Source organism: Vanacampus margaritifer, chromosome 1 (genome assembly GCF_051991255.1).
Source record: "Vanacampus margaritifer isolate UIUO_Vmar chromosome 1, RoL_Vmar_1.0, whole genome shotgun sequence".
NCBI classification, from domain to species: Eukaryota; Metazoa; Chordata; class Actinopteri; order Syngnathiformes; family Syngnathidae; genus Vanacampus; species Vanacampus margaritifer.
The window spans coordinates 36133287-36148181 of NC_135432.1; the positions used below are offsets into that span (position 1 = coordinate 36133287).

A 14895-nucleotide genomic window follows, 5' to 3' on the forward strand; every position below is an offset into this window, starting at 1 on the left:
ATGAGGAGGAAGAGAGCTGTTTGGTTTTGGGCTGTATTGAAGATGGCAGGCCCCCGGGTTCTGTTGGGATTTCGCTCCCAGCATCTTGTTAATATTTCAGAGGCACTTATGGTTTATTAGAGGGGCGGGGAGGAGTGTGTGTGTATGTGTCTTTGTACTGTACACACTCCCCCTCCCACTATTTAATTCCTTCTTGTTGAAGGCAGAAGCAAAAAAAGAAAAAAAAAAGATGACAGCTCCCTGATTGTTAGCAGATTGTGTTCCCATTTGTTCGGTTTGGGAGAACAAGGGAAGGTACACAATGAAGTGGAGGCAACTCAAGTGTCTGCAAAGTTGTATTTACTGACACTCACGAGCAGCTCAAGCTGAACTGAATAAACACGAGCAACTGCAACAAATGATGTCTTCAGGATGAAATGTGATCAAAAACAACATGGCCAGCCATTTTCAATCCATAGAGGAAGAAAATGAACATTTCCTGCACTTGTGCCCTTGAAGCCACCACCGTCTATGATGTGAGGTGCATACTGCAGGAGAAGTCTCTGGACACCAACAAACAGCCCAAGGTGTGAAAGGCAATTAGTTGTTATGGGGGCAAGGTGGAGTTATAGCTATGAGAGGAAAAGCCACCCAGTATCTGCTCATCTTCAATGGGCTTTTAGCTGCACCCCACACAATCATTGCGTTCTGAGCAGGCTCACGCATACACAGCAAAATCATCAGTGTTAGATTGACACTGAGAGTGTTAAATCTAACACTACAAAATTGTTTAGATGTGTCCAAACCAATGAGTGTAAATCTTATACTTTTGTTGTTTTTTTTACACTTAACCAGTGTTACTCCAGCTCTGTATAGTGTTAAAAATCTACACTGCTAAACACGGAGTAGTGTTGAAAATACTCTACACTAGTATCAGTGTTAAAAATATAACTCAAATTACACTTAAATCTAGTGAGTGATACTTCAAATATAGCATGTTTCCCCATCAAAAGGCGCTCAAAGCGCTTTTCCTTTTGACTATTAATTGGTGGTTCAGTACCTTGCTCAAGGGCGTTTTTACATAGTCACACTGGTATGGGATTGAACTCTCAGGGTTGCAAGATGCCCACTCTACCACTGAGCCATGCCACCCTGACAGCAACAACTGAATATCGACATTGAAATGTCTACAGCACGCTGGAAGAAATGAGGGTGTGGTCAATTTAACACTCAAGGTAGTGCTATTCAGGTTACACCCAACATCTACCCCAAGACTAGGGAAAATTTACTCTGACAGGGTAACTTGTTATCCTACCAATGTTAAATGACACTGCTTACTGCATATTTGATCGAACACTGGAAATTTAACACTGCCCGATTTTCTGTGTATTCTGCCTGAAAGACAAAAGACTGGGGAGTTGACTGAGCGAGACAGAGGCGGTGCTTTTGGACCCGTGCTTGGTTCTTAAGAGGAATGCATTATGGGCCCTGGAATGCGTTCAAGTGTGCGCCGTAGACGTGTCAGAAGCTCATGCATGTATTCATCAGAGGCTGAGCGCACCGGTCAATAATCACATCTGAGGAACACTCACTCACTGACGCTAATCCACGACAGGAGAGCGTGAGACAGAGGGAGGGGAAGTGCGAAACAAACATAGAGACCCACTCCAAAATCAATTAAAACCTAATTAGGCCCTCAGATTCTTCACAGGCCTTTTATCCTCACTGTTGGCAAAATGCTGCTGTGAACATGAGCACTCTCATGCCTTTGTATGTGCATGTGTGTTTTCCCCAAGAGTGTGTTTTGCACTAACATACAGTACGACTGCAACCATTCATTCTCGGTGTTACCAGATTATATGCGTCTCCTCTCTAATTTCAGGTTTTCCATCAATGATACGTAGCCAAAATTTCAGGCTCAGTTCTCTTTTCATTGAAATGTGACTTTAATCACAAAATTAAGACGTAACCTTGATGGACTGGAGCTGTCTGCCATACTGTACACAAAATTAATATGAAAAGAGCAGAATTTACACCTGTGATCAGTGAAAAAACAGCACTCCGGTTGTATTTGGCGGCATCATCAAGTGAGCCCATTGAGATAAATGTGGTATTGAGTGCGGAAGCAGAAATACAAGGTTATTACTCATACTTACACCACCTCAGCAGTTGTGAGGATTTTCCTTTGTCGGCTTGCTTTTTTTTTTTTAATCTGGCAAGGTTTACAAAATTAAAGCAAGTGGGTGGCTGGATGGATGGATGGATGAATGGATGGATGGAAGGATGGATGATGGGTGGATGGAAGGATGGATGATGGGTGGATGCATGGAGGATGTGTGGATGGATGATGGGTAGATGGATGGATGGATGATGGGTGGATGATGGATGATGGGTAGATGGATGGATGGATGAATGGATGGATGATGGGTAGACATATGGGTGGGTGGGTGTATGGATGATGGGTGGATGGATGGATGGGTGGATGATGGATGGATGAATGGATGAATGGATGATGGATGGGTGGATGGATGGATGGATAGGTGGGTGGATGGATGTATGGATGATGGGTAGATGGATGGATGGAGGGGTGGGTAGATGGATCATAGATAGATGGGTGGATGATGGATGGATGGATGGAAGGTTGATGGGTAGTTGGGTGGATGGATGGGTGAATGGATGGGTGGATGATGGATGGATGAATGATAGATAGATAGATAGATAGATAGATAGATAGATAGATAGATAGATAGATAGATAGATAGATATATAGATAGATAGATAGATAGATAGATAGATAGATAGATACATACATACATAGATAGATAGATAGATAGATAGATAGATAGATAGATAGATGGGTGGATGGATGGATTGCATGGATGCTGCATTTGTAAATGTATTGATGGATGGAGGATGGGTGGATGGATGATGGGTAGATGGATGGATGGATGATGGGTGGATGATGGATGATGGGTAGATGGATGATGGATGGATGGATGAATGGATGGATGATGGGTAGACAGATGGGTGGGTGGGTGTATGGATGATGGGTGGATGGATGGATGGGTGGACGATGGATGGATGAATGGATGATGGATGGGTGGATGGATGGATGGATGGATAGGTGGGTGGATGGATGTATGGATGATGGGTAGATGGATGGATGGAGGGGTGGGTAGATGGATGATAGATAGATGGGTGGATGATGGATGGATGGATGGATGGAAGGTTGATGGGTAGTTGGGTGGATGGATGGGTGAATGGATGGGTGGATGATGGATGGATGAATGATGATAGATTGATAGATAGATATATATATAGATAGATAGATAGATAGATAGATAGATAGATAGATAGATAGATAGATAGATAGATAGATAGATAGATAGATAGATAGATAGATAGATAGATGGGTGGATGGATGGATTGCATGGATGTTGCATTTGTAAATGTATTTGTTATTTATCTTGATGCTTTTGCAATACGACCACACTTTCTTTTTCATGTTTGTTCCTCTGCTGTCTTTGTTCTCCATTTGAATGTTCAAACAAAAGAAAATGTGGAACCCTGACTCATCAACATGCCTCTGACTGGCCTGTGTGATATTAGCAAAGTCAAACATGAACTCATGTGACCGCATCTGGGTGTCCAAAAGGGGGTAACATCTTTGTGTGTGTGTGTGTCTAATTGTGTTTATGCAATGATAGACACAGGCCAAAAGAGCTAACTAATTTGGGAAGGACCAGGTGGGCTCAGTTTTGACCTCAAAGAATTTGCTTATATTATATTGTGGGTCAGCTGGCGGGTCAAGGATCACGGTGAACTGTGAACCCAAGCATGTGAAGCGTCTTTACACTTGTTTATCCTAATTTTCTCTTTGCTTAATCCCGTGTGCCGATAATGCTATTTTCTCTCCAAAGCACCCCCAACCACCACCCATTTAATGAATTACGCAACATGCATCACTTCCCTCAGGCAGTAAACTGGCATTTAGTAAAATACCCCCCCCCCCCCCTCTCTCCTGGGTAAAATAAACTCTCACCATTAAAACAACTTTGAAGACTTTTAGCCGCATGCCAAAGCAACAGGTGGTGAAAATGTACCAATAACAAAAGCTGCAGGTTTAATTTAAGACAATAGTTACGTGAAGTTTCTGACTATCCCAGCCAGACATACTTAAGCATACAATAAACAAAGGTGCGATCAAAGTGTTCCAAAAATAATTTTATGTAATCTTCAACAGTTCCGTGGGTGAAAAGGAAATCATGTCCTCAGAATGCAATCATACTTGTTTTTCTCCATGGTCCAAAGTCGGGGGGTTTCCAGGCTTGTCTCGTGTGGCTTGAAGATTAAATGAAGGTGGCTCATCTGAAGCAGCTGATGCCTACTTGGCTGATATGTTTACTTGTATCATGGCATGGATGTCCTTAATGCTTTGTCTCTGCCTTTTTTTGTGTTCAGCACTGTTTATTACATAACTCAATAGCTTGTTTGTTTGCCTGTACTTTAATGCTTTCTCATCTCCTTCCCATCATCATAATCTGTTTTGTCCCTGGTCAGGAAAAAGTTTAAGCGCTCCTGTCCCCCACCCCTTTTTTTTTTCAAATCAGGTACGACTTCATTGAAATCCGAGACGGGACTTCGGAAAATGCAGACGTCTTGGGTCGGCACTGCAGCAACATCGCCCCGGCGCCAATCATATCCTCGGGTCCTTCCCTCCAGATACGATTTGTGTCGGACTACGCTCACCAAGGGGCTGGCTTCTCTCTGCGCTACGAAATCTTTAAAACAGGTGAGGAGGCTGCTGTCATTCATGTAATGGATGCCTTGAAAAGTCCATTTCAAGTGACACTGATACTGGCTCCTGTTAGAGTGGGACCAATAAAATTCGTTTATATTTATTAAATCATGTTGCAGGTTAAACTCCACCAAAGGAGTGCAATCATACACACCATGCGCACTTGTACCTCATTTATCTCACTGCCTGAAAGTCTTGACACAAAAACTTCCTTTAATGATTTTATGTAGTCCACTCATGTTCTTTGCTCCGGGTTAATGGCCTAGAACCAAGTCTCGGTCAACACTATGCTCCCCAGAACTCCCAGAAATTGAAATCAAATGAAGCGGCCAAGCAAATGAAACACAAGTGTGAAAAGTCAGCTTTTATTCACGACCTTAAGCTGCTTAAAACTATGTAAGGAATGGTTGGTTAATCGAAGCGAAATCTGTTTCCTCTTGGGCGATGAGGAGATGGGCGTCAGCAGTGGGAGGAGTGATGGCGGCCTCTTGGAGCCGGATCTCAGGTCAAAGGTTTATGGGTAAAGGCTGAGGCGAGGAGATTGATGGGGACGAGCGGGAGCCTAAATGGAATTTTGTGAAGGCTGCTGAAGTGCAGAAGGCGAAGTGCAGTTTGAAAGTGTGCGCGCGTGTACGCGAGGAGATGAAATGGTCAGGTGGCCTTGAGGCAGTTGAAGGATTTATGTTCAAGTGGGCTGATTTGACTTTACAACGTTTTAGGTGGCTCCATTTGAGCCAAATATCTCCTCCCTGAAAGGGAGCATGAATTTTAAAAGCATCTCAGGATTAAAGCAGCTGGCACAAACTTCAAAATGCAGAATTTAGTTGTCACCTCTTACATGTTTTAATCTTCTGAGGAGAGTGTCGGTGAGCTTGATGTTGGCAATGCTACTTTGGTCACCGGCAGTCTTGTAACGTAACTGAGTGCAAATACTACTGTACGTAGAGTTTATTGATACTATACACTGCCAAAATTTAAAAAAATGGGTATATATTGAAAGGCGGGGCTTGTTCCAATCCATTTCAATGTAACTGAGGTGGTACGTATGTCGCTCGCATATATTTTTTTATCAGGTAGCCTAGATATTGCTGGCATCGGGCCAAAACCTTGGACCTCCAAAATCGTCACTTTTCAGGAGACCCCAAAAACGCCATGTTTTTTTCAACCATTAATATTGCATCATAAAAGAAAACAAGCCATTTTAAACACTTTAGAGTGATCAATAATTTGTAAAAATGACACTGACGAAAAGTGCAGATTTTTGAAAAATAAGAAATTTGCCAAATTGTGACTCATGAGGTTTCAGCCTGACGCCAGTGATATGGAATCATAAAAATGGTTAAGTATTGTTGTAAAACACAATGTCTTGTATTTCTAGCCACTACCTTCAGGGCAGAGGTACAGAACTATTAAGTTTTGCCTGTGTGAAAGCTTCCATCCATTTTGATTGGCTATAATTTGCGACATCATGCAGCTGCAATTCAAATTTTGGATCGCTGCAAAACGAGTGGCCAAGACTTGAGAACCCTGAACACTGCCAGAGTGGAGTTGTGCCATATTGCTCAGCGTGCATCGGCCCGAAGGCTGGATTTGCACTGCATGGTTCAAGTAACAATTTCGATGTTTTTGCTTTCAGATGGCACAATTGCAATAAGCGTCATAGCATCGTTAATAGAAAAAAAACTGGGGGGGAAAATCCATGGAATCAGATCGGAATCAGGCCTCTTCCAAAGGTGGAGATAAATCAATACTGTGTCTGTCACTGCAAGTACAACATAAACACACTAATCACGTGTACACCATTAATGCGATAACTGGATTACACCAATCACTAATATCCATATGAAAAATTACCAGCTGTAACTCTACCATGAAAGCATATCAAATTAAAACTACACTAAATATGGTTGATGAGAGCTGTATTGGAAATGAAATAGGCAAAATAATTGTTTATGGAATTTATCCTCATGTTATCAAGTCAGCCCAGACCAACTACATGACACTAAGTTTCATGTTTGTAATGTTTGTGTATTGTTGTTTTCTTCTGTGTATGCTTGTGGAATTTTCCATGCGCAAAGGCGTCTTTACATGCGCGTACTTTCTTGTGGTTCGTTGGCGTAAACGCAAGCCGTGTGAGATATCTGTGACTTGAAATGTACAGTGGAAATTGGCATTAAAGTGGAAATGTGCTCTTGGACCTGCAGTGTAAATCCAGCTTTACACATAAATACATCATATTTCCATGGTTTTAACAAGATTGTGGCATCTTCAGCAGATGTGTGACACTGTGAGCACACGTAGGTGTCGGATTGCTGCTCAAGTGGGTGCTTCCACTTAGTATGATACGTGGCTCAGTGTGTGGGCGGAAAGCGATAAATGCATGACAACAGAGATGACGAGCAGTCAAACTGACAGGCAATACGATAAATGGTGATGGTGATGTTATTGATGATGATGATGATAATGATATTGATCGTGATAATGATAATGATGATGATAATTATGATGGTGATGATGATGATGATGGTGACAATGATGATGATGATGATAGTGGTGGTGGTGATGATGATGATGATGTTATTGATGGTGGTGATGGTGATGATGATGATGATGTTATTGATGGTGGTGATGGTGATGGTGATGATGATGATGGTGGTGATGATGGTGGTGACGATGATGATGACGATGATAATAATGGTGTCGATGATGGTGGTGATGATGATGATGATGATGGTGATGATGATGATGGTGACGATAATGATGATGATGATGATAATGATGTTATTGATGATGATGATGGTGATGACGATGATGGTGGTGACCATGATGATGTTGATGACGATGATGATAATGATGGTGATGATGATGATGATGGTGGTGGTGATGATGATGATGGTGACGATGATGATGATAGTGTTGATGATGATGGTGAAGATGATGATGATATTGATGGAGATGATGATGATAGAGATGATGATGATGATGATAATGATGGTGATGATGATGATAATGATGATGATGATATTGATAGTGATGATGATGATGGTGGTGGTGATGATGATGATGTTGATGATGATGTTGATGATGATGATGGTGATGATGATGGTGATGATGATGGTGATGATGATGGTGATGATGCCAATAATAAGACCTGTGTTTTGCTGCACTTTCGTCATAGGCGTTTGTCAGGCAACAAACACACACACACATACACACCACTTCCCAATTCAATGAACAAATGTTTATTCACCAGAGAGAAAGTAATTGCATTTAAATTACTTTCGCTCTTCAGGTGATTACAGTGTAACATTAAGGCTGTATGGTCTCTACCTTTTTCGAACACGTAATAGCTAGTGATCTATTTGAGCCAAATGTTTTCCTCCTTTGTAAACACTTTTCAGGCTCTTTGATGTGTAAGTGTTGTTAACGGGCGTGTCTTTCTACAGATCAAGATGTCAGTACACAATTACATGTGTTGTGAGACGTGCGTGCTTGTGTGCGTGTGTTGACATCCAGACAGCACAGCTCAGAGCTCAGGCTGACCCCGACACATTGCTTCCAAGGGCCAGACACTGGTCATCTTGTTTGGGGGATTGCATGTGTGTGTGTGTGTGCATGCATGTGTGTGTGTGTGTGTGTGTGTGTGTGTGTGTGTGTGTGTGTGTGTGAGAGAGAGAGAGAGAGAGAGAGAGAGAGAGAGAGAGAGAGAGTTCAGCAAGACAACTGACTTGTTGTTGTTTGGCCCATTCAACCTTGTTACATAAGCGATGAGTGTAACTACTCCATGGAGTGTTGGGTTGTTTGTGTCAACATGTGCATGCATGTGTGTGTGTGTGTGTGTGTGTGGACGTGAGTATATTCTTGTGTGCCTGCATGCATGCTCATCATTTCCATGTAGGAATCCCTGATTGACTCCACATCCACCATGACAGAATACTCCATAATCGCTGAAAGTGTGCCACCCAAACACAGACTCGCAATCCCAATGTATGCCTTAACCTAAATGCTATACAGTGAAAGTGCACGCTCCGCCCCCTCACCCCAAGCCCCATGCCCATAATGTTGTGGCCTACTTTACTCTCACTGGTGCGTGCTTAACCCTTTCTTCATCGTAGACTAACCCCTCCCCCAACGCCCCCATCCATTCGTCATCCATCCTCACGTGCAATTGGTGCTGTTACCACGGCTACTGGAGGCAGACTTACCAGTTTACCGCTTTTCCTGGTTCCGCGAAGCCCCGCTACCAGAGTGGTATTGTGGAGCCACGTCACAGCCAATCCTGAGTTGAAGGCAAGGCGGGGAGCACTCTAGGGCACGAGGTCCCTTCTGTGATCATTGCTAACCGCTACGTGACATGTGTAGTCTCGGCGGGAGTGCAGCCACAGGCTGGAAAGCCCCCATTCGCCTGGGCGCCAGTCACACATTGTGTGTGTACACTGTATGTATTTCTGATGCCGTCACATTGATTGGACGTTGACCCCGTCTGACAACAGTGCGGTGTTGCAACAGTACATGTATGCCTGACTGAATCAAATGCTTTACTTCATCATCATCTGTAGTCGCCCTCCAAGAAACAATAAGCTAAACTAGATTAAGTGCAATTTCTGCAGAAATTGCGTAGGAATGCTGAAAGATGAATGCTAATATGAATGCTTATGAAGTGAATTGAAAGATAAATTATGTGAAAATCACAAAGTATTAATTGGAGTTGAAAGATAAATGAATAAAAAGAACACATGAACCCTGGAGGCATACATTTTTGAAGCAAATTTATATGGAAAAGTGTTATCTGAAAGTACCCTCTATTCATTTAGATGGAAAAGTGGATGCTTTTCAGCATTCCCACAATTAAATAAATAAACACTGTTTAAGTCTGGTCAAACTGAAATAATGAGGTATGATCAGCATCTGCATAATATGTTGCCACTCGATTGGCACGCACGCACACCGTCTCAATAGGCCTGAACATGTTAACCTTTGACATGGCAAGAATGTTTTTTTTTCTTTGTGTTTTTTCATGTTGTGCTTTTTTATTATTTGTGGATTTTACACTCATTCACAAATCTTGCCCCGCCCACATTTAGAAAGCACGAACGCCTTAGGAGAGATTTTCTTCAATGAACTCTCGTAGCTCAGGAAGGGTGAGATATGTGTGTCTCGGTAGTTGACATGTGTCAGGCAAGCAGGTGGATGTAGTTACACAAGATATAAGACAGTGAGGTGAGAGCGTAGGTGAATCCTCTACGGGAACTGTGCGCTAAAGCGGCGAGACACCAGACAGCAGACAAGATGGAGAGAGTGCAGACTGCACATCACGAGTGAAAAAACAAGACAGGATGGGAGGTGAATCAGGGGGCACTCATGAAAAACTTGGATGGGTTTTACCCAGCAACTCAGCTTCTTGCCCAATTTCAAATTCATACTGGCGTACGGTGTGACCCCTCTCCTTTGCCCGTGCGCCGCTTTTGACCAATGACAGCTCACGCCAAGCAGGAGCTTGAATTGATGGAACACGTGCGCAGGAGGTGATGGAGGGAGTTTCCGAGACTTGTTTTTGGCGTGCTCACACACCGTGAACTAACGACCACTAACGAAAAGGAGGCACTCATGCATACGTTACTGCTTCACAAGCATGCCAAATAAAGAAGACACCCTTGCACTGTGTGTGGCGCATGCACAGTGACCAGTTGGTGCACACCGTCTGGAAAACGCAAACACAGTGGAGCTCTGTGCTTGGAGACATGGAGTCAAGCTGTGCTCATATTGAAGTTTTTCGCCACTCCAGACTGCTGATTTGTGACCCAGTAAGAAACAAGGCTACTGTGTTACTAGGTCTCACGCACTCACCTCACATAACACACATGCCAAGAGACAAAAAAAAATGCCAGTGGCAAGGAAGAAACCCAAAGATGTTAATAAAACGGAAGAACAAGCAAAGACACTCACATAACGTGACTCACACATGAGAAGGTTGCAAACATGTGCATGCACTTCTCTTGTTGTAGGTATCGCTTCCCACTTGCTGATCATTACCAGCATACAGGCAGCACGGTGGACTTATGGGGAACACGTTTGCAGCACAGTTCTGAGGTGCTGGGTTCAGATCTCAGCTCAGGCCTTTGTTATTTGAAGAATCTAAATTCTGAGCGTAAGTATGAACGCTAGTTTGTCTATTTGTCAATAAACATCAAGGACAGTGTCTCTAAATTGGCACCCTCAAGTGGTCGTCACCCATATTAAGAATGAGGGTGTGTTCTTACTACAGAGGCATCCCCCTTTGTGGCGTCGGCCTGGCTGTCGGCAAGTCACGTAGGGAAAATTATGGAAGTACACACCACCACATACAGGCACCAACGGCAATTATTAAGTACATTCTGCGCATGCGTGGGAACTAATCCCCCTCCTTACCATTGGCGTTGGTTGTCACTAGTTCTCATTGTTAGAAAAAGGCAACCGGAAAGCTCTTCCGGGGGCAAGTTATAAAAACGTAAACAATGCATACTCACGATGTATTCCCACGCGAAGCACATCCTCAGGCACTACAGAGTTTTGATTACTGTAAAAGTAAATCCTACACAGTAAATTCTGTAGTGTATATTTTACTTTATTTGGAGTGTGACCAAATAGACTCAGCTTTAGAGTCAAATTTACAGTTGGAAGAGAGTAAAATAAAGAATTGAAAAAAATAAAATAAAAGTCACTCAAAGGTTGAGGAACGAACGCACGACCTTCAGCTTGGGAGATTGCCACACTACCACCTGAGCTATGCCACTCCTGCTGTTTGCTTATATCCAAGAGGAGACCTTTTGGACTTGGATTTATGAAGATTGCAGCTGCCACGAGCGCTATTCTAACACACAGCAGGAGCTGCGCAACTCAGGGAGTAGATTGGCTATCTCCCAACCTGAAGTTGTGGGTTTGTTCCGCAACCCTTGAGTGAGTTTTTGTTTACTCTCTTCCGAGTGTATTACTCTATTTAAACAAAATAGACTCAATTTAGAGTCAAATTTACTCAGAATGCACTGTGTGCCTGATATATCATAAGGTGATGAATTCATCTTCTCTTCTTGACATCCAAATCATGTGAAGGGTGGTGATATTGTAAGAAAGACTTTGTCACGTCCTGTTCTTGCCTGATGTGCTGATTCGCTAGCTAACTGCCAAACAGAGTGATGAAATGTCATAATGGCAATTCGACATGTCGAATCTGCCAAAACATCCCCCAGACGCTACCCAGCTGGATCCAACGTTACAACGGTGATTTATACATTAATCAGATGGCGGATGCCAACGCCCGGATGCTTTCTGATGTCCGACGTCGGATTGGTGTATCGATGCCTTTTGTGTCTCTGATAAGGTCTGTTCAGGGATTTTGGAGCGAAGGAAACTTCAGATTAAAAAATCATTGAGTTATCGTAATGAAGCTGGTCAATATATGTTCACGAACTGTGGGTAGTGCCCGAAATACAAGATCACAGATACAAGCCACCTAAAAGGGTCTGGGCATTCTTTTTGAGAGAGGGTAAGAAGCTCAGTCATGCAGGAGGAGCTAGAGTCGAGGTAGGAGCTGAACAAAGGGAAGTGGGAAGTCGGAGTTTGTCTGCTTCAACTGGTGCCCCAACAAACTGACCCCATATAGAAGATGGATGGAGGACTTTTAATATACTGTGTGTATGCATGTATGTAACATGGCAGGTGGGGCATTCTGGCCTGGCTTGAATGTAGATGACTTACAGGGTTTAGATACTGCAATGTATGATTCGTGACATCAGGAACGGCTTGGAAAATGGCATTTAATCTGGATGACCAGATTTTTCAAATTAAAAACCGAGACGCGACAATTTCGCTGATAATCACAATAAATTCTCACCAGGGGCTATTCATAACAAATTTAATTGCAAGACAATCTGGTGATCGGTGGTTGAGTTATTGGTCTAGCTAATGCTAAATGCTATCTTGGTTGACAGTTCAACAGCACTAAACAATCAATGCACTCACCATAATCAAACCTTTTTGCTCTGTCCCGGCTTCTACTGGAAGCTGGCTGTGCCATTTACCTTGCAGCGAGCCCACTATAGCTGCTTTTCCACCAACAAGCCCAGGATCTTTGAGTTCTGGGTGTAAAGGGAGTTCTTGGTTGTAAAGGTTCCGCAGGGAATTTGCAATTGTGCTTCATCAGCGTCTTAGAGTTCTTGGTAATTTATTCAAATGAGTTTGATGACGTATGAGTTGATGAGACCCGGCCGATGTAAAAATAACACACACAAATTTGACCAACCAATCAGTCTTGGTCAGTGCAGCCCGCCCCTTAAAGTTCCAGCCTGGCTCAGCAAGACCCTGCTGCTGAGATAGTACTCGGATGCCCCCTGGGGAATTTAATTAACCCGGGAAATTGTTGGTGGTGGAAAAACGTGCAAACTGAATTTTACCAAAGTAAATTTAAAAGTTCTCCAAAAGTTCCGGCGGTGGAAAAGCCCGTATTGTAACATTGCGAAAATGCCACCAGAAAGGCTCCGCTTGCGTTGCTAGTCGGACTACATTTCCCATGATCTTTAGACACAGAAGCAGGAAGTAGTCCTAGTTCCGGTATGATGAAAAAACGCTTGTTAGCGCTCAGCTGCGGATGGGAATGAGAGTGCAAATGTGACTGTAAAGGTAAAGGAATTCAAAAGTTAAATGCTCTTTTTAAATGGTTTGTCATATGAATTGCTGAATTGCTATGACAACTGTGTGATTGACATACACATGACCCAGTTGGCTTGCTGACTGAACAAATTAAAAAAAAAAACGCCATGACAGGGACGTGACCTGCATAAGAAAGGAACAAAACATCTGAGCGGGCGAAATCCGCCCCGACTCGGAACACAAGGCTAATATAAAATACACAAATGCAGAAATATGGTGTTGGTCTGCTGAAGTTGCTCACTTGTCCCTGGGCTAAATAAGGTGGGTCCTCTGCCATTATCAAGTGCAGACGGGAGCAGAGGGGGAACAGCCAGCCCACACCGCCACTTTTATAGGTCTGCCTGCTAAAGACTGGTGCCTTGTTGGAATTCTGCTGCAGGAATTTGCTATTAACATGTCTGAGCTCCTGATGCTGCTTTTATACATTTTGATGTGGCTGTTAACTCTTTGGTCAGGAACCTCTCCTCTTTTATGCAGAACTTTCTAAAATACAATTTAAAAAAAACAACTTCACCACTTTTAGCATACACAGTAAATTCTGTAGAGTAAATTTGACTCTATTTAGAGTGGGACCAAATAGACTCGGTTTTAGAGTAATATTTACACTTGGAAGAAATAAAGAATTGGGAAAAAATACAAAATAAAAGTGACTCAAGGGTGGAGGAACAAACTCATGACCTTCAGCTTGGGAGATGGCCAATCTACTCCCTGAGCCACGCAGCTCCTGCGTTCTGTTAGTTTATCGTTCGTGTCAGCTGCAGCTGATTTCATGAACTTCCCAACTCCAAAACAAACAGGGGCATAGCTCGGGTGGTAATGTGGCAGTCTCCCAGGCTGCAGATTGTGAGTTTGTTCCTCAACCCTTGAGTGACTTTCATTTTTGTTTTTTTGTTTTTTGTTTTACTCTCTTCCTTGTGTAAATTTCAGCCTACTCTAAAACTAAGTATATTTGGTCCCACTCTAAAAAGTAGAGTCAAATTCACTGAATTGTGTAGAAAGAAGCATAAGACATGTAATGCAACCAAATTATCTGTGTTGAAAAAAGATGACAATAAAGGTGAATATAGCAGAGGCTCGTGAATCAACACATTATAGGTGCACGTCTACACACAGTGGAGAGGTCGATGGGTAGATGGCAGGATTGGTGCAGCTGCAGACGCTCAAGGTGAGCCACACAGTGGCCCAGGCTGCATAAATCTGCATCGCTAATGAGGAGCTGCCGCAAAGGGCTCACTTAGAGCCATTACGCAAGGTCTGTGGTATGTTTGACTTCATGAGAAAAGGGCGAGCCTCGGCGAGAGGGAGAGAGAGTATAGGGAGTATTTGAGAACATTTATTTGGAATGTATGCAAAAGTTCAAAAGTCAGAAGCACATCTGAAGTCCTCAAAAAACGAAGCGTGTCAAATTACCTCCTATAAAAAACTCATTTGCT

At 43.0% G+C, this 14895-nt stretch overlaps 1 protein-coding gene across 4 annotated transcripts in view; it reads left to right on the top strand.

Moving 5' to 3' along the window:
- The window catches only part of nrp2a (neuropilin 2a), a 69541-nt gene that overhangs the window by 15213 nt on the left and 39433 nt on the right, over positions 1-14895 (top strand). For 3 of the 4 annotated variants that reach the window (XM_077551537.1, XM_077551543.1, XM_077551547.1), the window contains exon 3: positions 4590-4771. In XM_077551537.1, coding sequence (XP_077407663.1) covers positions 4590-4771 — 182 coding nt within the window. Of the gene's footprint in view, positions 1-4589; positions 4772-13359; positions 13433-14895 lie in introns of those variants that run through there. The other variant, XM_077551553.1, reaches the window with a different exon arrangement.